This window comes from Adiantum capillus-veneris, chromosome 30 (genome assembly GCF_014529385.1).
Source record: "Adiantum capillus-veneris isolate H3 chromosome 30, ASM1452938v2, whole genome shotgun sequence".
In the NCBI taxonomy this organism is placed as follows: Eukaryota; Viridiplantae; Streptophyta; class Polypodiopsida; order Polypodiales; family Pteridaceae; genus Adiantum; species Adiantum capillus-veneris.
This window is the reverse complement of record NC_140960.1, coordinates 62,410,177-62,434,641: the sequence shown is the minus strand read 5'-3', so window position 1 is coordinate 62,434,641 and position 24,465 is coordinate 62,410,177. Positions and strand designations below refer to the sequence as shown.

The 24,465-nt window shown below is 45.4% G+C and overlaps 1 protein-coding gene across 2 annotated transcripts in view; it reads left to right on the top strand.

Moving 5' to 3' along the window:
- The first annotated feature begins 734 nt into the window (after positions 1-734).
- Positions 735-24,465, top strand: part of HOS15 (WD-40 repeat family protein) — a 37,230-nt gene continuing 13,499 nt past the window's right edge. Inside the window, exons 1-3 of one of the 2 annotated variants that reach the window (XR_015187251.1) lie at positions 735-902; positions 1,021-1,118; positions 1,204-1,311. Coding sequence is in view for 1 of the 2 variants with exons in the window: in XM_086506590.1 (XP_086362716.1) it covers positions 1,251-1,311 (61 nt within the window). In the remaining variant the exon portion in view is untranslated. The remainder of the gene's footprint in view (positions 903-1,020; positions 1,119-1,203; positions 1,312-24,465) is intronic. The other variant, XM_086506590.1, reaches the window with a different exon arrangement.

The window sequence follows — 24,465 nt, the reverse complement described above, 5'->3', positions numbered from 1 at the left end:
TGAGGGGCATTGCTTGGCCTACATGAATCCTTAGGTTGCCCTGACAAACCTTTTGGAACGTCCACATGAATACCTTGAAGGTGTCGCACCATGTCCATTCGCTTTTCAAAGGCCCGTTTCTTGTTTGGACATGTCTCTGAAGCACGAAAATAATGTATAACCTTGTTATCTCAATCACGCTTCACCTCAATGTATTCCTCATTCACCTGCAGTAGCGATGAGAAAGAACTTAGGTTAGGATTTTTGAGTGTGGCACGGACGCCTCATATGGCCGCTCTCTCTCTATTGGTTGTAGCTGCTGTTGAAGGTGTGCTTCAATCGGGCCGTCGGTTGACGCTCTCGAGCCTCATCTGGCTCCTCTTGATCGGCCTCAATCGCCTCATCCGACTCCTTTGGCTCGGCTTCATGATGCTGCTCCCCTGGCCCAGCCTCTCTAGCTCCACTCTCCAACGCCACCTCCATTCGCATCTAGATGCAGCAGGTCGACCACCAACGGGCTCCCTCTCCCTCTCTCGCGACCCCATTCCTCTCCTCGCGCGGACGAACATCCGAAAAAAGGCTACCAAAAATCCACCTCAGGTTAATTTTTCACTTGCAAGCATCTGATGGCCCTAATTGCTCGAAGGATTCTCACCTTTTGATCCCACCCCATAGCGCCCATGCCCCCCCCCCCCCCCCCCCCCCCCCACAACACACACACACACACACACACACACAAAAAAAAAGCTGAAGGCCCAGCAATGAGCATCCACAACATGGGGTTTGGCTATGAACCTTTCTGCCTTCCCTCGTGGACAGCAAGAGCGGAGGCAATGGAAAGCTAGCATGCTGCCGCCGCCCTCGTCTGAACCCAGCCTGAGCTCCAAGGCCTCTTATTGTTTTTTGCATGGTTTCGTACTAAGGTATAGCATAATAGCAAGCGCGCGATTCTTTGTAAACAAGTTGGCCACATTACTACTTCTGGACACAGTCACAACAAACCCTAACCCAAACCCTAATTCTCTCCTCGACTTCCTGCAGAAAGAAAAAGCCATCTTAAGATTTGCGAGAGCCCAGTGGATTCTTTCTGCTTCAAATTGCATCCGTGCAAAGCGAAAAGCTGCTTCTTCTCCTAAATGGTGAAGCTGCATCTTTTGAGTTCTGTTTTTTTCGTTTCCTTCTATCTTAGTTGGCTTATCTCTCTTTTCTGTGTATTCTTGGCAGCTTGTTTCGGTATGCTTCACAAGATCTGCTTGTGATTGGGTGTCTCCATGGCCAATCTCACTTCAACGGAGCTCAACTTTCTAGTATTTCGCTACTTGCAAGAGTCCGGTTAGTTGTCATCTCTCTGCTTCCTATGTGCCATACACAGTAGTGCATATTGTACACGCTATGTTTGAAATGACACTTACACGTTGAAGACTTTGACAATAATTAGCATAGTTCTCAATCTGTTACTTGATTTTAATGCCGGGTTTATCATGTAATACGATAAGGTTGTTTTTTCTACTGAGGCTAGGCAGTGGGTATGGTTAGTGTGGAGGCTGAGGTTTTTCTTGCAAATATGCAGACTTCAACTTTTCTGATTCATTCTTCATGAAGGTTTTTGAATGTGAAAATTGGAGTTTCAGCTAGTGTTCTCCAGGATTGGCTACTTCAGTTATGGTTAGACAATGGGGGAAACATTCACGACCTTCTAGAGCCAGAGCAAGTGGCTTTTTGTAAGGCTTGGTTACTGAGTTCTATGTGCTTCTATTTGACAAGACTCACTTTCTTTTCCTTCTTTTTTGGGGAGGGGGGACTCTCTCTTTTCTTTAGCATGAGCTTCTCTGGCACCCTTGTTTTTATTTGAGCAGTGTTTTTTTGAGGAGGAGGCCTGCTTTTTCTATGCAGAATTATATTTTTTAGCATGGGCTTCTTTTCTCTGCGCTGCCCTTGTTTTTTTGAGCAAGCGTCTTTGCATGTGCACTCTATGACAAAAATTAATGTCTCCGAGTCTATATAAGAGTCGTCACACGTAGGCATTGATACATAGATTTTTCCTTGGTGCACAAGATTGTTTCTTTGTGCATGGAGGGCCTATTCTCTAGGGCTCTTTCAATTTCTTGCTGTCTGTCCCGTTGTACTTAAACTCAATTAATAAACAAGGGTTGCTAACAATGGAGTTTGGGGCACACGATTGTCTTGTGCAAGTGCCTCTCCCTGCACCATCTTTCCCATCTCCTTTTCTTCTGGGATCTAATTCAATTGTTTGAAAGTTGTAACGTTGAACTAAGCCATGTAGATTCAGATAGTTCAAAGTCATGTACCCCGACTACTATTCCAAAGTGGTTACACGAGGTCCTTCCTTTGACCATCAAGTTGTGATGCTAAATGTAATGTGCAACGGAAGTGATTTTGTGGTGAATGCTCAGGATGAGTGCTTAGTGCATACTCAAGGTTCCTTTTACTGCATGAGAGTTCCTTCTACTTCATGAGAGAGATGTGCAATAGTCCAGAGAGAGAAGAGTTAAATGATACTGTAAGTGAAGGTTCTGTGAGTAAGAGAGAAAAGAAAACTAACACCGGATGGGGTCCCAAACCCCCCTCCAAGGGCCTCCTTTCTATTGCTAGAGAGTTGTTTGCCTGATACAATGGTCTTAGATGTTGATGGGATCTTGCCATAGGTGCTTGGATCTGCGAGGCTAAGGGCTGAAAACCGAAAATGCTAGATGTGAAATTTGCAATCAATGGTGCTAGATCTTGAATGTTGGTTGATCAGGAATTGTGGAGTAGATTTGCAAGCCTTAGCGGTGCTGGTGTGAAAATGCGAAGGTCTTGAAGGTAGAAAGGCCAGAATGCTTGTGTTGCGGGTACTTGTATTGTAGGGATTGCTTCTTTGCTTGGAGAGGAGACCCCAAGGGTCTCTTGGTAGGCCCAGGGCCTATACATAAAGTGCGAGGACCTCAGTCTCAGGCAAATACGCTTGGGAGCACTATTGAGATGAGGACCCTCGGACATTGTTCTTTGTGAAGCATTAATAATAAAGAAAACCGAGGGGCGCTAGTCTTTGGGGCCAATCTCTCTGTGCGCGGAACTATGCCGTGCCGTGTCGTCTCGTCTTTCTCTCAATTTTGTTCAATTCTTTTAGTTTGCACTCGAGTGTTGTGGTAAATGTCACGGGGACGGGCACCACATGCCAATGGAAAAGAACAGACTGAACAACTTTAAGCACTTCAAATAACAACTGAATTGAAAGAATAGAGAGTGCACGACACACGAGACAAGGAGTGATGGAATTCCACCGCTAGAGAGCATTGGCCTCAAATGCTAGCGTCCCTTTTCGTGTTTCTTTATATTGCAAACTCAATACATTGCCAGTACTCCATCCTGTGCACCTCCACGCAGAAGCATGCTAGAGAATGAGCCCTTGGCTTATATTTAAAGGCCCTTGGCCTCTCAAAAGCAGTTACAATGAAAAGCGTCAAGTTCTAAAAGCATCTAGCTCAAAAGCTGGCGTTGAAAATCAGCCAACGCAAATTACGAAAATTCGTATAGGTGTCACATCAGCAGCGCAAAACATGAGCGTCCGTTTAATCTACCACGTCATCATGTCGGCGAAAAATTTGAAAGCATTATACAATTTGCCATGTCATCAAAAGAAGGTGTGTCCCGCTTTATTTAGGTTACTTGGTCCTTGTCGGACGGGGTCCCAGAAGTTGGTAAAAACTTCTTTTGTTGCTTCTTCTTAGGGTTTCTGCCCCTCAACTAGGATTTGCAGGTTGGCTCCGTTCTTCAGTGGTTTGACACGTTAATAGTTTGTGACAGTGTATTCTTGACTTGGGGTGTCCAAGTCTGTTACACTTGCATCCTACCAAAATCTTATCTTGACACCTTGCTTGTAATCTGCAAGCCAATAACTTGTTCTTCATGTGTTTTGCATTTGTCCATTCATGGCTTGCAACCATCTTCCTCAAGCCCATGTAGACTCTCTCATTTAGCAACTCTGAGAGTGTAGTAAATGTGTAAGCGAACCGTGTCTGCTCGCTTAAAAGCTCCTTGCTGTACATTCGAGACATGGCCAAGAGAGTTGTCTTCCTGTAATAAATCTTACAATTTTCTTTGCCCGCTCAAGAATGGGGGAAACCTGTGTCAAGCTGCCAATGTCTTCAAATAGCCCTTACTTTGATGAGTGAAAGTATTCAACTCTCTCTCTCTCTCTCTCTCTCTCTCTCTCCCAAATCCAAGCAATGGCATGTGCAATGCGTAAAAAAGATACGAGGCCTATGAGTCTCAACAAGCTCTCCCGCAACCCCACAATTTGATGCATTGTCCATGCATACCTACACAACATTTGCATAGCAGATATCAAGAATAGTAGATTTGAAAATACCAAAGATGAACTCTTCGGATTTCACTTTTAAGAACACACCCCCATAAATACACGATGCAAGCACGTTAATGATTGGCCTTTTCTGTTAGGGAATAAAGGCCTAAGTGCCTTGTACTTATAACTTATAAGTTAAAAGGGCTTATAAGTGAGGGGGCCCAAGTGTGAATGGCCCCCTAGTCACTTACTCATATACTCAAATGTGAAGCCCAAAAGAACAATAGCGTGGTTTTTTCCCAAAAAATCCAACGAGCTCTCTCTCTCTCTAACGTTTTCTCTGCGTGTGCTCTTTCTGCGCCAATCTCCCCTTCTCCTTCACTCTCATTGCATAGGACAGCAAGTGGGCTCTCTCTCCTGCTCCCCCACACATGGTATCAGAGCTTTAGGGTTTCCAAGAGAGCCATCTTCGCAACACAGATCAGAATTCTGTTCTTGCTCGCTGCGGGAAGGATATTCAACCGTTTTCGATCAACTCTGTCGCGAAGGGATCCTCTCACCGTGTAGAATCGACCTCCGGTGACAGTTTTCGCAAAATTAGGGTTTCAAAAACTGGCGAACAGCAGCCTATTTCTGCTGAAATTGACCAATTTCGGGGTCAATTTGATGCAATTTCATTAGGGCAAGTCTCACAGGTCAATCTTACAGGTGTTTCCACCAACGAGGTTCTGAAAATTCAGCAAAACAGGTGTTTACAGGTCTGATTTTTGCCCTAAAACAGGGAATTTCAGCAAGCAAATGATGTATACACCTTGTGGAAACCTTTGGTAAGTGTTTGGCAGTGAATGTACGCCGTTTTGGGGTGATTTCGCGTGAAATTTGCTCGCTGTTTTTCTGTAACAGCAAGCTGTTTTTTGCCCGATTGCGCACATTTGGGCGTGTTTAGGTCGGCAAAACAGGGTTTCAGTGTTTGCAATCACTCAGAATGGCTTCTAGCAGTGAAAGTGGCAATTTGTTGCACATTCGCAAGCTTGAAGGGGCCCATAACTTTGCTATATGGAAGAAGCAATGTTATAATGTGATGTTGCAGAAGAAACAGGCGAAACCTATTAAGTTACAGGGTGTGAAACCGGATGATATGGAGGTTGAAGAATGGGAAGAAGTGGACGAGTTGGCTCACTCCACGATCATGCTTTCGGTGTCTGACAATTTACTCTTCAATGTAGAGAATGAGCAGACAGCATGGGGCATGTGGAAGCGTTTAGACGAGTTGTATGCACAGCAGAGTGCTGCCAGTAAAGTGTATTGGCTCAAGAAGCTTATGGATCTCCGCATGAAGGAGGGCACGCACATGTCAGTGCACCTCAATGAATTCAATTCTATTTTCAGCCAACTAACAGAGCTGAAATTCACGATTGATGAGGAGTTCAAAGCTACTTTTCTGCTATGCACATTGCCCGAGAGTTGGGATGTATTCCGGACAGCTCTTAGTAACTCAAGTGCGTCACTTAAGTATGCAGATGTAGAGAGTTCTCTCTTGATGGAAGAGATGAACAAGAAGAACACCACAGGTGGGTCTTCTAATGCATTGCACTTGAGAGGCAGGTCTCAACAGAGGGAGAAATCTGATAGTAAGGACAGGGCACGCAGCAAATCTCGTAGGAAAGATGTTGTGTGTCATCATTGTGGAAAGAAAGGGCATTATAAACGGGAATGCTATGAGTGGAAGAAAGAGAAGAACAAGGGTGCTGAAACTGATGCAAAGGACAAGGGAAATGCCAAGAAGAGCACTGTGTTGATTGAGGAAATCAATGTTGCTAGTAGTTGTGACAGTGACAGCAGCATTGATGTACTCAATGCCTCTTCTGTGGATGCACATACCCTTGCTATAGGTTCTGATGTGGACATGCATACTTGGATTCTTGATTCAGGTGCCTCCTTTCATGTAACACCTCATAGGGATTGGTTTACACAGTACTCAGGTGAGATGCAGGGCACTGTTTATTTGGGAGACAACTATGCATGTGACATTGCAGGTATTGGCAGTGTCCAGTTTTCTTTTGTTAATGGTATGACTTTTGTTTTGCACAAAGTGCGTCATGTGCCACAACTCAAGAAGAGTTTGATTAGTACAGGGCAGCTAGATGATGCAGGCTATCACACCACTTTTGGTGATAGCAAGTGGGTGATAGCAAGTGGAAAATTTGTAAAGGGGCCCGGATTGTAGCCAAGGGTTGTAAATCGGACACTTTGTATCCTTTGCATGTATCTAGTGTGCGTGACCATGTTGTCACCGTAACCGAGCAGCCAAGTGTTTCTTTGTGGCATGGCCGGTTGGGACACATGAGTAAAAGAGGAATGGAAACTCTGTCTCGTTGTGGTTATTTGCCGTGTTTGAGGTATGCTGATTTTTCTCATTGTGAGCACTGTATTTATGGTAAGCACAGTCAAACACCGCACAAAAGGTCTCTCTCTTTGAAGTCTGACAGGTTAAACTTAGTGCATTCCGATGTATGTGAAATGCCACAGTTGTCCTTAGGGGGAAAGAAATATTTTGTCTCGTTTATCGATGATGCTACACGTAAGGTGTGGGTGTATCCAATACGTGCTAAAAGTGATGTTTTGGATACTTTCAAGAAGTTTCTTGCGTTTGTTGAGAATCAAACTGACAAGAAGCTTAGGTCTTTGCGCTCAGACAATGGGGGGGAGTATGTATCAAAAGCATTTATTGACTTTTGTGCTACTAAAGGTATTAAAAGAGAGCTCACGGCTCCTTTTAATCCCTCTCAGAATGGAGTTGCAGAGAGGTTGAACCGGACTATCCAAGAGAAAGTTCGGAGTATGCTGTCACATGCTGCATTACCTCATGGTTTTTGGGCAGAAGCTGTGCAAACAGCTATTCACTTGATTAATCGCTCACCTAGCAAGGCTTTGGGTGGAAAGGTGCCTGAGGAGGTGTGGTCTGGCAAGCCACCCTCATATGCACATTTAAGAGTGTTTGGTTGTGAGGCCTATGTTCACATCCGGAGTGAACTGCGCACCAAACTAGAACCAAAGTCTCATAAATGCATTTTCCTAGGATATGGTGAGGATGGTGAAATGGGGTATAGATTATGGGATCCCGCATTACGGAAAATCATACGCAGCAATGATGTCATCTTCAATGAGGATTGCATGCACAAACAGCCCACAAAGGTCGAGGAAGTGCGCCGGGTTGTTTTTCGTGAAGATGTTACATATGGACAACCAAGAAGGCCCAATGTTCAGCAGCCTTTACATGCTGAAAATGGTGCTGAAAATCAGTCATTAGCTGCTGAAAATCAGCCCCAACAAGTTGCCATTGATGCACCACAGGTAGAGGAACAGGTTGATGCTCCTAGACCGCCCGTTGTTGCGATGCAACCGGCTGAACAGCCTGCTGTTTTTGATGGTTTACAGGCTGAAAATCCACCTGTTATGGATCATTGGGTGCGTAGGTCTACTCGGGTGACAAGGCCCCCCGATAGATATGAACCGTCTTTGGACTATGTCATGCTTACTGATTGTGGTGAGCCGTCTTGCTATAAAGAGGCTATGCAACGGGAAGACAGTAAGAAATGGTTCAAAGCAATGGTTTCGGAAATGCAGTCTTTGGAGAAAAACCATACATGGGACTTGGTTGATTTGCCTAAAGGGCATAAGGCTCTGCCATGTAAATGGGTTTACAAGACCAAGGTCACATCTGATGCTTCTTCTAAGTACAAGGCACGTTTGGTTGCTAAAGGGTACAAGCAAAAGCATGGTGTGGATTTTGATGAGATTTTTTCTCCTGTTGTAAAGCTTGCCACATTACGTCTTGTTTTAGGCCTGGTTGCTTCTGAAGATATGGAGTTAAAGCAAATGGATGTCAAAACAGCGTTTTTGCATGGCGATTTGCTTGAGATTATCTATATGATGCAGCCAGAAGGTTTTGTGTCAAAGGGGCAAGAGAAGAAAGTATGTAAACTCTTGAAGAGCTTGTATGGTTTGAAACAGTCTCCCCGTGCATGGTATCACAAGTTTGATACATTCATGAGGTCTCAAGGATACAAAAGAAGTAATTCTGATCACTGTTTGTATATCAAAATGGCAAGTGATGGATCTCTTCTATTACTGATTTTGTATGTTGATGACATGCTTATTGCGGGTAACAATGTCACGGAGTTGGATGCACTACAGCAAAGCTTAAAGAATCGCTTTGACATGAAGGATCTTGGTAATGCTAATCATATTTTGGGCATGCGTATCTCTCGAGATAGACCTAACAGGCGTCTGTATCTATCTCAACGAGATTATGTTGATAAGGTGCTACATCGTTTTCATATGGATGGGGGAAAGACACTTGGTACTCCGCTGCCTCCATATGTAAAACTGACTGCACATGACTGCCCAAACACAGATGATATGCGGGCTGAAATGGCCAAGGTTCCTTATGCATCAGCTGTTGGCAGTTTGATGTATGCTATGGTTGCTACACGTCCGGACATTGCATTTGCGGTGGGAGTGGTAAGCAGGTACATGAGCAATCCTGGCAAAAAGCATTGGGAAGCAGTGAAGTGTATCTTGAGATACTTGAAAGGCACTAAAGACTTGTGCATTTGTTTTGGGAAGAGTGAGACATCTGTGCATGGCTTTACAGATGCAGATTTTGCTGGACATCCAGATTGCAGGAAGTCTACCTCTGGATATGTGTTTACATTCACAGGAGGTGCAGTTTCTTGGATTTCTAGACTGCAAAAATGTGTTGCTTTGTCTACCACTGAGGCTGAGTATGTGGCTGCCACTGAGGCATGCAAAGAAGCTTTGTGGCTCATGCGTTTGGTAGAAGAGCTTGGCATTAAGTCACCGGTTCCTGTGCTACATTGTGATAGTCAGAGTGCTATTATGCTTGCAAGGAATCCTGTTTTTCATGCCAAGACAAAGCACATAGAGGTGAAGTATCATTTTATCAGGAGTGTGCTTGATGACAAGAGCATTACACTTGTCAAGGTGCACACAGATGACAATCCTGCAGATCTTTTGACCAAGAGTCTTCCAGCAGAGCGGTTTGCATATTGCCGTCAGATGATGGGTGTTGGATGAGTAAGTGCATGATCAGCTGTTGTATCATAGTTAGCTGATTCTTTGATCTCCCAAGGTACATTGCCTTTAGGTGGGAGGTTGTTAGGGAATAAAGGCCTAAGTGCCTTGTACTTATAACTTATAAGTTAAAAGGACTTATAAGTGAGGGGGCCCAAGTGTGAATGGCCCCCTAGTCACTTACTCATATACTCAAATGTGAAGCCCAAAAGAACAATAGCGTGGTTTTTTCCCAAAAAATCCAACGAGCTCTCTCTCTCTCTCACGTTTTCTCTGCGTGTGCTCTTTCTGCACCAATCTCCCCTTCTCCTTCACTCTCATTGCATAGGACAGCAAGTGGGCTCTCTCTCCTGCTCCCCCACATTTTCTTGGTGTTGGATCAGCCATCACAAGGAATCGTACATCCATATTTCTTTCACTTGTCTCTTTTACCAAACAAATTTCTATTTATGCATTTGATTTCATCTCTCAACTCCTCAACATGCAATGTCTCACATGTAGGTGGCTTGTATGAAGCTCCCACTTCACCAATGGCTTTGACCATCTCCAAAGAATATGGACTTCTCACTTTGCAATGAGCAATGTCCTTTGCATAGAAAAATCGCCACACCACAATGGTTGCATTCTTTCTTGCTTGCAATTGCCAACTTTCAGGACTCTCTTTCTCTTGTTTGTAGGAATCCCATCATTACATGTACTAGAAGAACCACATACATTTGACCTTGGAGGAATCAGATCTACCGTATTTGATACATCTTTAGCATCTTTTAAGTCTCCTACTGCATCATCAATTGCCTTCTTTCCGTTCTAAGCTGTAGAACTAGTATTCAATCTTTTGCATACATATTTCACATCTTTTGGGGCATGGTCACATTTGTGTGCATTGTGCTCTACAATGGCTAGGATGTGAGCATGTATGCGCTCAGGCCTGCCCATCCTTTCATAAGGACAGTTTACGCGTGCAATGCCACTTCCCTCTTCCACACTTTGCAATACGGGTGACATACTCCCACTCCGGATTTGTGGGCTTTCCCATTCTCAGAAATTCTGAATTTCAGCCTTCTAAGATCATTCGTAACACACTCAAATTTGGATTGAGAAGGTGGGCATTGACGCTAGCACTTTGAGGAGGTGACCTAGGTGAGGCCCAAGGTTTGAGGCTTGATTTTGGAGCAACCGAGGGCTTGGAGCTTGCAAAGTTGCGAGGCAAGGCTTGGAGCTTACAAAGTTGCCAAACAAAGCGGCATATGCGCAGAGAAGGAGAGCTTGTAACAGACTTGGACACTCCAAGTCAAGAATCTACCGCGACACGACAGGAATTCACTTCAAAACAGTTCACAATTAGATTCGACATCGGCCCGACGGAGTTCCGTGCCAAGAGGTATTGGCCTCAAAGACTGCCGCCCCTTTCGGTATTTCTTTTTGTATTAAATCTATTGCACAAAGTACAAGGGAGTGGTTGGGTCTCACTCTTAGACTCGCGTCCATATGCTCTGAGAAGTGGGAGCCCAAACCACACTTATAAAGAGTTACAAGGGATGCCAAAAGCAGAGTCCCAAAGGCTGTCCATTAAAAGCATCTAAAAATAAAGCAATTTTTTAACTCTCATAAGTTTCATAAAGCTATTTTTCCCAAAAGCTCTCTGAGCAATTGCGTACGCTTTTCTGCCACATCAGTAATTCGTACATCTGTCCGCGTTTTCCGGGGGATCCGTACGCTGTTGCCACGTCAACCCTAATCAGGGACTTTTCCAAGAACATCTGCTAGGGAGAGGGGGTGTGTGTATCTGGCTGCCACGTAACCAGTTTGTGAAATACCCTCCTCTTGAAAGCATTGTAATCGCCCTTGATTACGCATGCAGAACAGAGAGAGGCCATAAACTGTCTTAGCAGACATTGACTGTTAGAACCGACGCACTAGGAACACACATCTAGCACATGTACCAATCAACAGTCACATCACATGACGTCACAGGACATCACATGACAAATCGCATTCAACATTCATTCGGATCTCAGACCATGATTTATCGGCAACGTATTTAGCAATCGCATCTAGATCCACTCGGGACCTCATAGATGCCCGATTGACTAATCCTTATTGCAACCATGTCTATAGAGATCGTTTAGACCAAAATGCTGCAATCATTTCGTCTATCAGTTCCTGCACTTAAGCAAGTCAAGAACAAGTCAGTATCATGTTCGGGAATTTGTAACCGGCCTGTTCAATCCAAAAAGGGCGGTAGACTTTACTTCAAACCTTGATTTAGCTTTCACCCATTATTAGTCGTCTATTTTACCTGTACTTTCAAGACACAACACGGGGGAAAGGGATACAGGTTGCTAGATTGCACCTGTATGAGTAGACCGACACCAGATTGGCCCCTAACTTAGGCGCCCCTTTCGGTATTTCTTTATTCTTCAAAAGAGGGAATAAACGTTGTGAATCCCTACAAGCTGCCCCGCACAAACTCGGCTGAATTTCCACTGTTCCAGCCCGATTTCGGCAACATAATTGTACTAGGACACTTCACAGTCAGTATTCCCACGCATTGACTGACTTTCCCGACGCATACGGGCACTTCGCAAAACCTGGCGAGAATCTGCAGCACGCTGAATTCTCTGTTTTCAGCCCTGAAAATGCGCCAGATCACTTGTACAGCGGTCCCCTTGCGTCCCCGAACCTCCTGGGGGTATTAGGGTCCGTTTAGGGCCAAAACCCTAAACCTGCAAAAATACACAGCAGGCTGTAATTTACTGCTTTGGGCTCCGTTTCGCGTGCCGGTCGCATCCGTAGCAAGTCCTCGAGCTCCCGCACCTGTAGGGCTACTTGCCCTTTGAATCGGACGAGATTTCTGGCGTGAAACCTCTCCGAATTCACCTGTACCTACGGGGGGATTAGCCGCTAGCTAATCCAGTACCTGTGCAAGAGGCTCTTGCCTCGGCAATCGCGCATGAACCCACACAACTGTACATTGGTCAAATGAAGAGCCCACTAGAGGGGCATAACATACTGCCAAAGGGGAGAGAGAGGGCAGTGCGTAGCGTGCAAGGCATCACTCTTGGCACCGCACTGTGCATAAGAGGGAAAGCAAGCACTCCATAGCTCTTAACCTGTGACAAATTCTGAAAATCAGCCTCCTCTCACATTTTAGGCGCCCCCTCTTTGGCCAGGAGTAGCAGAATGCTCACAGAGTGCCACATGGCACATTTTCCGACTTTGGGCATTCCCGGCTAAAAATATCTCAACTGGTGCGTGAGTTGACTTTGCAGCAGAGCAAGAAAATGTTCCCTTTGTCATTCCGGAGGTAATGACGTCAACACATTTTCAGGTCCTAAAATAGCAGTTCCCTAAATTTTAGGAGATGTTGCCATTGTATCTTTCTAGGTCATCCGACCCTCTTTGTACACTGCGGCCACGTCCAAAATTGAAATGTAGCCTCTGTAGCAAAGGATTCCACTTTGGCTAGTTAATGACCCCACTTGGCTGACCATAGTCCTTGTCCAACCTTAGTGCTCTCTTGCCCTCAGGCTTGGACTCCCTCTGGACAGTTCCACACTAGCTATGCAATGCAGGGCAGTTAGATTTCCCGAGGGGTGTTTCCAAAAAGTGAAAGTAAATAGATAATAAGAAAGAAATCAACAGAAAGGATAGATAGTAGTCACACGTTGGTGATAGAATTCCAGTTTCTAAAGTCATACAGTAGAATATTGTCAGTGTAACAAACTGCTGACGTGTCAAAGCCTAAAGAATGGAGCCAACTTATAGATGACGTGGCTGTCCGAGAGCAGAAACCTTAACCCTAATTTTTACCAGAAGCCCTAACTATCAAAACCCTAATTTTGAAAACCCTAACCCTAAAACTTGCAAACCCTAATTTTAGAAACCTTAAGAAGAACAGTAACAGAAGAAGAAGTCCTACCAACTTATGGGGACCCTATCCGGTGGGGCCCCAAGTGACGTAAAGGCATTAAAAATAAAACAGAACACTCTCAAAAGACTTTGCATATCAAAATATGATGATGTGGCACCTGTACGGAGGCTCTAGAATTCGCGGGGGATTTTTAGGGAAATCTTGAAATTTTAGGAAAGTGATTTTTTGGGGTCAGCTTTTCATATTTGATGCTTTTAGGCTTTGGGCCTTTAAATATGAGCCTTGGGGGCCCTCTCTGGCACCTTTTAGCGTGCAGATTACTGAGCAGGTGCTCCCCGGCTGTTGTACTTTGCGAATCAGTAGTAATATAAAGAAATACCGAAAGGGGCGCCAAGGTTTGGGGCCAATACTCTCTGGGGTGGAATTCCGCCACTCCGTGTCGCATGTCCTCTCTCTCTCTCTCTCTCTCTCTCAGTTCAGTTGTTATTGAAGTGCTAAAAGTCTGTTCAGTCTGTTCTTTTCTATTGGCACGTGGTGCCCGTCTTGTGACAGTGGTATCAGAGCATCAGGCGTGTGCTTTTCTGAAAGCATACCGGTCCTACAAAAGAGTAGACAGAGCTATTGATGGAATTTTATTTGAGGTATCTTCGCTCTCTAAACCGGACTTATTAGCCACTCCCACCCTTACTCCATCGCGCATCGGGCGCGCTCCCGTCTTTACCGCTCATGTCTTATAGGGCATAAGCCATAAAGATCACTTACAAGAGAAGGATCCATATTTGTTTCGAGTCATTGTTTTTCTTAGAAGCAGTGCCATGCAGATGTTGATGTCTACGGCTACCAAGCCGCACACTTCCAAGTACTTGGCAAGCTTTCAAGAAAATTTTTGCCCGAAGATATATGGTTTCTGACATCTTCCTTCTGAGTGCAACTTCTGGCAGAGTGGGGTATCCTGAAATGCTTGCCATGGAAACCCTAACAATTTATAGCTTGAAATTTCTTGACATCTCTTAGTAGATGTCTCTTCACGTGCTGATGACGTTGGAGGTCCGATGTGACTGATATATCATTGCCACCAATGAAAACACTGTTTGTCCAAGAGCTGATGGACCATGCTGTGCTCGGCCATGACCCTATGGAAGAAACCTAGCCCTAATTTTTGATGCAGGTTTGAGGATGGAAAGTCAGTCGACTTTTCGAGCTCGATTGATGTCGAGATTGCTTTTTAAGTTTGAGTTCTGCTTGATCTTGTTTGGTGATCCTGTTTGGAATTTGTTTGAAATGGATGGTATCTGTTTTGAACCTGTTTTGGTGCCGATTTGAATTGTTTTGACTCTGGTTTGATACTGGTTTCAATGGTTGGTGATTTTACTCCCGGGTGGAGAAGTGAGAAATACTGATTTGGGATTGTTTGAACCTCGGAACGACGCAGATCGATGCCTGGGGAGCATTGCGTTGTATGTTTGAAAACCTCGGAACGACGCAGGCCGATGCCTTGGAAGCGTTTCGTTGTATGCTAGAAAACCTCGGAACGACGCAGGCCGATGCTTGGGGAGCGTTTGGTTGTATGCTTGAACCTCCAAGCGACGCAGACTGCGATCTGGGGAGCGTTTGGTTGTATAGTTCTCTGAGCACATTGCCCGAACCTTTTTAGGTTATTTGCGGGGGGAGTGACGAGGTAGTCGTTGAGTAGCTTCATACCGCAGACCGCTTGTCTCGGAGGAGTGCTCAGCGGCGGCGTTTGTTGTATCTTGTAACATGCATATGTGAGCATTTGTGTTGCATTGTGATGTGTCAATTAGTGAATATTCCTGATTGGATGAGATTGCCTGGGTATATAATTTTAGTGCATCAAGACACCCGTGGAAGATCAATACGGTCTGGGTGTGATGTCTAATTTTACTACACCGGAATATCAAGAGTTCCGATTTGGACAAAAGGAGAAGCTAACTCCTTGATCAAAATAGCCGAAAGGAGAAGCTAACTCCTTGATCAAAAGAGCAGAAAGGAGAAGCTAACTCCTTAATAAAGAGAGCAAATTGATTGTCCCTCGGAATGTCTCTCGGAAATTTTTGAGCTAACTTGAGTTGTTTTGCAGATATGCTGTAATCGTGGACGATTACTCTCTTTCAAGAAGGGGAGATGTAACAAACTGCTGACGTGTCAAAGCCTAAAGAATGGAGCCAACTTACAGATGACGTGGCTGTCCGAGAGCAAAAACCCTAACCCTAATTTTTGCCAAAAACCCTAACTGTTGAAACCCTAACCCTAAAACTTGAAAACCCTAATTTTGGAAACCCTAACCCTAAAACCTGCAAACCCTATTCTAGAAACCCTAAGAAGAACAAGTAACAAAAAAAGTTGTCCTACCAACTTATGGAGACTTCGTCTGAAGGGGCCCCAAGTGGTGTAAAGGCATTAAAAATAAAGCAGAACACGCTCAAAAGACTTTGCACATCAAAATATGATGATGTGGCACCTGGACGGACGTTCCGGAATTCGCGACGGCTTTCTAGGGGAATCCCGAAATTTTAGGAAAGTGATTTTTTGGAGTCAGCTTTTCATATTTGATGCTTTTAGGCTTTGGGCCTTTAAATATGAGCCTTGGGGGCTTCTCTGACACTTTTTAGCGCGCAGATTGCAGAGGAGGTGCTCTCCGGTTGTTGTACTTTGTGAATCAGCAGTAATAGAAAGAAATACCGAAAGGGCGCCAAGGTTTGGGGCCAATACTCTTTGGGGTTGAATTCTGAAACCGGCCCGTAGGGCGGTAGGCGTTGGCTTTCACCCGAAATTCTTTACTTTAGACTCACACACAGAGCACTTTACAAAGAGAACCTGCGACGGGAACTAACACTTGAATACACACGGCTCGGCAGCTAGAATGCTCCGAGCAAACATCGACAACCTATCGGCCCCAAAATTGGCGCCCCTTTCGGTATTTCTTTATTCTTTAGGAGGGTAAATTACAAGGTAAGGTCCTGGGAATCCTTCACGTGTATCCACCGAGATACCATTTGATTTGGCCAAATTTCGGTAGCATAACAGCCCCAAAATTTGCGCGAAACCAATTCCCTTGCTAGAACCCACTTGCACTGGCGTATACCCTCTGTTTCCTGCCCAAAAACAGTAAATTCAGCACGCTGTATTTACTGGTTTTTGCCCTGTTTTCAGCCCCAAACAGTCCCCTAACTGTCCTCTGCCAGTGGGGCACGATTCCCAATGGTCCTGGCGTCCGTATGGCTGAAAAACAGTGAATTTACAGCGCATACACAGCGCTGATTTTGCACCTGTACGGTGAGGTTATGACCCTCACCAGTGCCTGCTTTGGAGCAGCAGTTAGCTATCCTTGTTCTTGCTCAAGGAGGCTCTTGCCTCAGCACAAAAGCATGAACCCACACAACTGTACATCAGTCAAATGAGTAGCCCTCTTGTGGGGCATCACATAACTGCACGTAGGGGAGAGAGAGAGAGCAGTGTGTAGTGTGCAGGGCATCACTCCTAGCACCACACTGTACATGAGAGGGAAAGGAAGCACTCCATAGCTTTTAACCTGTGACAGATTGCATAATGAGGCCTTCCCAGCTTAAAAATTCAGCGCCCATTTTTCTGGAAGAGGCAAGTTCACGAAAATGTGACACTTGGCGCATTTACAAGCATTTTCCCGTTTCGGGTTCGCCGCTTAAAAATATCCCAACCGACGCGTCAGTTGACTTTGCGGTAGAGTTATAAAGTGTTCCCCTAGTCATACCGGAGGTAATGACGCGAACACATTTCACGGCCCAAAATAGCAGTTCCCTAAATTTTAGGAGATGCTTCCGTTGGGCTCCCACTGGTCTTCTGACCATCTATCCTCATTGGGACCGCATCCAAAAGTGCAATGTGGCCCAACTGTCGGATACTTTTTGTTGGTAGTCCCACCTTGACTTTACGCCTTAATTGAGTTCACTTCCTAGTATCCACCAACTTGCTAAGTGCGACGGGGGGACCTATATGATCTTGCTCTGAGCCTAGACATCCTCTTACCATACGAATTCCAGTGCCGACCACTTCCCGTTTGCGGGTGAATCTACCGTTCACATTGGCCATACAATGTCCGACCGTTTGCTACTTCAAAAAGAGGGTCTCAAAACAAATAAAATAAACCCCATTGGAAAGAAACCAACAACCAAGGTTAGCAGTTGCCACATCCTTGTGACATGGTTAATAACTGCCACGTCCTCGTGACATACCCCCCTCTTGAAATCGCAAACGTCCTCGATTGCATACCATAAATACACGCCACTGATGATCTTGTGCTATTAACACTCTTTTATCATCGTATGTATCTGCAAGAAAGGTCGTAACATACATAGATACAAATGACTTAATGAGGCCTTCATACTTTTGCCATTTTCATCTATGGCACTTAATTCATATGTACATTTGATGTACTAGCTCTATCATTACCCCTCCTTTGCACACGTTGGGTTGGGGCATAAGTAGGCTTTAACCCAAAGGCTTCAAGGTAAAGCTGCAATACATTTGGTGACTCTGACAGTTCATGCTCTTCCATCCACTTTGCATCCATAGGCGGATAGTTCTTGAACTTCACCAAATAGCGTCTTGCAACTTGTCCTTATGTGCCAAAACTTGCTCAGGTACCAGGATCTCATCAAGTTCCTCAACTTCTGGCTGATCCTCAACTGGCATATCTTCTGGCACATCACCCACGAAGGGTCTTAGAAGACTCACGTGAAACGCATTATGAATCTTCCATGCATTAGGCAATTTCAGCCTGTAAGCCATATCGCTGATCTTGTCAAGCACTTGAAAAGGCCCATAGTAACGCATGCTGAGCTTAGGAAACAGCCGTTCCTTGCCCTTCATCTTCTTTAACCTTGCCTTTTCGAACCTTAATAGAACCCAATCACCAGGTGATAACAACAATTCACGACGGTGACGATCAGCAACCTTTTTCTTCTTTGCCTGAGTCTTCTCCAAGGCATCTTTAATCTTCTTATACATCTCATCCATGTTCTCAACATATCGATCTGCCTCAAAGATCTTGTCCTTTGTATGCAAAATGGGAGGAACCTTTTTGCCGCCTTCAAGAATCTCAAAAGGTGCCTTGCCAGTAGACGAATGCACCGTATTATTGTACGCATACTCAAGCATAGGCAAATACTGTTCCCACTTGCCCTTATTATCTGACTCATAGCATTTAAACAGATCTAAGACTGTAGAATTAGCCTCTTCTGACTGTCCATCAGTTTGTGGATGAAACGAAGACAAGAACTTGAGCGTAGTACCCATGTTCTCAAACAATCCTCTCCAGAACAAACTGGTCATGCGAGGATCACGATCACTGATAATCGATTGTGGCATACCATGGTACTTAAAACACATTGTACATGAACAAGCGTGCCATCTGATCAGATTTTATCTTCTTCCTGATAGGGATAAAATGGGCCTGCTTGCTGAACCTGCAGATAATGGTGCATATACCATCATTCCCTGTTGGCGTTCTTGGAAGATCAAAGATAAAGTCTATGGCAATGCTTTCCCATGGCTTATCCGGAATTGGCAGTGGTTGTAACAACCCTGGTGCCTTTTGCCTGTCAAACTTGACCTTTTGGCAAACTATGCATGCTCGCACAAAGGCATCCACATCTCTCCTCAAGGTAGGCCAATAGAAGAATGTCTCTACCGCCTTAACTGTTGCATCAATGCCACGATGCCCTGCATACGGTGGGACATGACTCTCTTCCATGACCTTATGTCGCAGTGGCCTAGTGACACAAAGTCTGCCATGCATCATCATAAAACTATCTCTGAGGAGGTAGTGCTCGTGATGTTGCCCCTCTTGTAACTGTTCAAAGATCCTTGCAAAATCTTCATCAGCAATATACTGTTCCTTCATGTCATCTAACTCATGATGATAAGGAATTGACACAGCTGAAATTTGTGGCTTTCTTGATAACGCATCAGCCACAACATTCTTCTTGCCTTCCACATGCATAATCTGGAAGTGGAACATGGAAAGAATGTTTGCCCATCGCATATGCTTTTCGGATAACTTTGACTGTGTCAAGAAGTATCGCAAGGTCTGATGATCTGTTTGGACAACAAAATCAGCACCTAAGAGGTAGTGCTTCCAGCTAGAAAGCGCATGAATCACGGCCAAGAGCTCTTTCTCATAGACTTGCATAGTCCTCTCTGGCCCTTGCAAAATTCGGCTTTCATAAGCTACTACCCGTCCGTCTTGCATTGGCACTGCTCTGATGCTACTGCCACACGCGTCACACTGGACCACAAATGACTTCCTAAGATCTGGCAAAACAATAACTGGATCTGAAGTCAACTTTTCCTTTAAGAGACTAAAAGCTGAAATCTCTTTTTGGGTCCATCTGAAAGTGACCTCTTTCTTTTGCAATGCGTGAAGAGGCGATGCTATCTCTGCAAAATTTCTGATAAACCTTCTATAGTAGGAACACAATCCCAAGAAGCTCCTGACATCGTGCACAGTCTTCAAGTCTGGCCATGTCTTGATAGCTTCGACCTTTGCGGGATCCATTCTAACACCATCCTTTGAGACTATGTGGCCCAGAAAGTGGATCTCTTCAAGGAAGAATTCACTTTTCTTAGGATTGACAAGTAACCTGTGACTGCGCAGCTCTTTGAACACAATGGTCAAGTGACGCTTATGCTCCTCTTCATTCTTCGAATACACTATCATGTCATCGAAGAACGTTCCAACAAACTGTTGATGCGAGCGGAAAATCCGGTCCATCATTCTGTTGAACGTGGCAGGAGCATTTGTTAGCCCAAACAGCATCACTAGAAACTCTTAAAGACCAAATGTCGTTCTAAACGCAGTCTTGTGCACATCCTCTGGCCTTATACGAATCTGATGGTACCCACTCTTAAGGTCTATCATGCTGAAAATTGCAGCACCCTCTAAACGATCAAGAATATCATCAATGCGAGGAATAGGAAACCTATTCTTGATGGTATTCTTATTCAACGCACGATAATCAATACACATGCGCCATGAGCCATCCTTCTTCTGCACTAGGAGCACTGGGGAGCAAAAGGGTGAAGAACTAGGCTGAATCAGCCCCTTCTCTAATAACTCCTCAACCTGGCCCATAATCTCTTTCTGCTGCGCCGCACTAACCCTGTAGGGAGGTGCGCAGCACTAACCCTGTAGGGAGGTCTATTTGGTGGGCTACACCCTGGCACCAAATCTATCCGATGGTCCTCAGGTCTCTCTGGCAGCAATTGCGACGGTAATGAATCAGAAAAACAGTCACTAAACTTTTGCAAAAATGCTGACCTTTCTTTATCTAACATAGATAAATTTGATTGATCACTATCTGAGACATCACGTGCAAAAATCAAGTACACAGAAAGATGATTCTTTATTACAGAAGTGATAGCAGAAGCAGATACAATAGGGACTGACTCTCCTTTAAGCTTTACATCCAAGATGTGAGTTTTGCCCCTATGCTGTACAGTGATCTTTTTGTTGTAGGCATCCAAGACTCCATGCACTCGAAACATCCACTGGATCCCCAACAAGGCGTCACAACCTTCCAGCGACATGATGTAAAACTCTTCAGTGTCCACATACGACTGAATATGCAGACACAGTTTTCCAATGATGGGAGTAACACACTCTGAGTGGCCAGGACATGCCAACCCTGCCTCTGCTGTGTACCCTATCTCTTCAGCTCTAATGCCCAGCTTCATAGCTAACTCTGGTGAGATAAAGTTGGCTTTGGCACCTGGATCAAAAAAGATGAGTGTCGTCTGATCCCTAACTTTACCCCATGCCCTGCATAACTCACTGGCATCAGTGTTGGGCCTGTCACCCACCATGTCTGGCACTAAACCTGCCGTGGGTTTTGGCTTCTTGCCTTTCTGGTCTTCTTTATCCTCTGAGTCAGCTGGCCTTTTCCTTTGTGGACAATTGATAGAAAAGTGACCAGGCTGCTCGCATATAAAGCATTTGTTCTTAGCCATTAGGACCTTCTTTTCCTCGAGTGACTTGCGCACAAAAGGCTTCCTTTTTTGTTTCTTTGTCTACGCTCCAGAAGTCCCGGCTGAATCCTTGTCTTTGGTGGCCTTTTCTGACCCCTGTGACGCATCAGGAGCCGTCTTCACAAAAGGCTTCTTCGCTGAATTTTTCTTTTGCTGCCCTCCTTTGTCACTGCTCGGAAATCCACTGTCCTCTCCTTTCAACAAGGCAAGACCAGTGTTCGCAACTTCCATAAGCTAAGTAAGGGTAGCCACTCTGTTCTTTGTACAGTAATCGCGAAGCCCTTTAGGCAGCCCACAACAGTACTTCTCTATATGCTCTGTCAATGGCACAAATCTGTAGGAGGTCACTGAGAGTAATGCTTTACAAAACCTCCTATTGTACTCCAGCAAGCTCTTGCACGAAGCTGAAGTAAGCTGGTGCCAATCTGTCAGGACATCGGCTTCAAATTCATTTGATAGCCAAGCAGAAGCAAACATTTGCTTGAAGTAAACCCAAGTGGCGGGTGCCTGTCCTTGCATTAACAATGTCGTCCACCATGTAAGCGCATTGTCCTTTAAGAAAGTGGCAGCTTTCCTGACCTTCGAGGCCTCTGTAAAATTCCCCTCCGCTGTATCAAACTGCTGGAGGAAAGTGAGGGCCTTTGTCTTATCCTCGAAACCACTGAAGGTACTGAACTTTACCGCTGCACCACCTTCTTTGTAAGCCTTCGGCTTCTCTAGTGCCCCCAAGTTGTCATACGGGATGGTCTGCAACATGGGCACTGTACTGGGCATGATCGGCACGTGTTGGCCATTCACATTTTGCGTCGGAGGTGCGATATCTGGCTGCTGTCCAGAAAAACCAGCCATGCCAAAATGAGCCTGTGGCACCCCAAATTGGCCCTGGTTGCAGTGGAAACCTTGCTGCATGCCGATACTACCATACATGGGGTTTGGCATGATGCCTTGCATACCCCCGAACACTGTTCCTGGCATGTACGGCTGACTTCCAGACGCATAACCAGCCATACTTTGGAACACTGATCCACCCCCAAAATACCCAGGATGTACCGTGGGTGGTGGAAAAACTGAGTGCATAGCCTGGTATCCAGCTCCCTGTCCATTCAAGACAGCATGCTGGCTCTGAAAGGTGGCGGGCTGAACTCGCATAACCTGTGGAATAGGCGTTCTAGCCACCTGTTCAAGCACGGGAGGAACCTGCTTTGGAGCCCCCGACTCCGCAACATGCGATTGTTCCCTTTCCTCCTGCGCCACATGAAGTACCTGGGCTTGAGCATCAACAAGCTCCGTACGCGGCGTAGGTTGCCTATTTTGTTGTTGCACTGGTGGCGCTTGCAAGAATACCATAAACCTCGGATTCTGCACCACTTGCGAAAAGACATTCACCGCGGCAACTAACCGAGTCTTGAACGCATCATCCTCAAGTTGCCCTGTCATAAAGCCCTGTACTACTGGAGGGACATTCACGTTGACAGGAGGTACAGACTGACGTGGCCGTGAGCTCTCGCCAATCTCAAAAACCGTAGGAATCTCCTGCCTGTCCTTTGAAGAGGAACCCTCTTCCATAATTCCCTTCCCCTTGTCGGCCATAGTGTAATCCCCGTGTTCGTGCACTGTGTGTCTTTACCCTGAACAATCCAGGCTCACTCTGTGAGGAAAAAGTGATTGATATCCTGGCAATGGAACCATGAAACCGGCCCGTAGGGTGGTAGGCGTTGGCTTTTACCCGAAATTCTTTACTTTAGACTCACACACAGAGCACTTTACAAAGAGAACCTGCGACGGGAACTAACACTTGAATACACACACAGCTCGGCAGCTAGAATGCTCCGAGCAGACACCGACAACTTGTAGGCCCCAAAATTGGCGCCCCTTTCGGTATTTCTTTATTCTTTAGGAGGGTAAATTACAAGGTAAGGTCCTGGGAATCCTTCACGTGTATCCACCGAGATACCATTTGATTTGGCCAAATTTCGGCAGCATAACAGCCCCAAAATTTGCGCGAAACCAATTCCCCTGCTAGAACCCACTTGCACTGGCGTATACCCTCTGTTTCCTGCCCAAAAACAGTAAATTCAGCACGCTGTATTTACTGGTTTTTGCCCTGTTTTCAGCCCCAAACAGTCCCCTAACTGTCCTCTGCCAGTGGGGCACGATTCCCAATGGTCCTGGCGTCCGTATGGCTGAAAAACAGTGAATTTACAGCGCATACACAGCGCTGATTTTGCACCTGTACGGTGAGGTTATGACCCTCACCAGTGCCTGCTTTGGAGCAGCAGTTAGCTACCCTTGTTCTTGCTCAAGGAGGCTCTTGCCTCAGCACAAAAGCATGAACCCACACAACTGTACATCAGTCAAATGAGTAGCCCTCTTTTGGGGCATCACATAACTGCACGTAGGGGAGAGAGAGAGAGCAGTGTGTAGTGTGCAGGGCATCACTCCTAGCACCACACTGTACATGAGAGGGAAAGGAAGCACTCCATAGCTTTTAACCTGTGACAGATTGCATAATGAGGCCTTCCCAGCTTAAAAATTCAGCGCCCATTTTTTTGGAAGAGGCAAGTTCACGAAAATGTGACACTTGGCGCATTTACAAGCATTTTCCCGTTTCGGGTTCGCCGCTTAAAAATATCCCAACCGACGCGTCAGTTGACTTTGCGGTAGCGTTATAAAGTGTTCCCCTAGTCATACCGGAGGTAATGACGCGAACACATTTCACGGCCCAAAATAGCAGTTCCCTAAATTTTAGGAGATGCTTCCGTTGGGCTCCCACTGGTCTTCTGACCATCTATCCTCATTGGGAGCGCATCCAAAAGTGCAATGTGGCCCAACTGTCGGATACTTTTTGTTGGTAGTCCCACCTTGACTTTACGCCTTAATTGAGTTCACTTCCTAGTATCCACCAACTTGCTAAGTGCGACGGGGGGATCTATATGATCTTGCTCTGAGCCTAGACATCCTCTTACCATACGAATTCCAGTGCCGACCACTTCCCGTTTGCGGGTGAATCTACCGTTCACATTGGCCATACAATGTCCGATCGTTTGCTACTTCAAAAAGAGGGTCTCAAAACAAATAAAATAAACCCCATTGGAAAGAAACCAACAACCAAGGTTAGCAGTTGCCACATCCTTGCGACATGGTTATTAACTGCCACGTCCTCGTGACAAATTCCGCCACTCCGTGT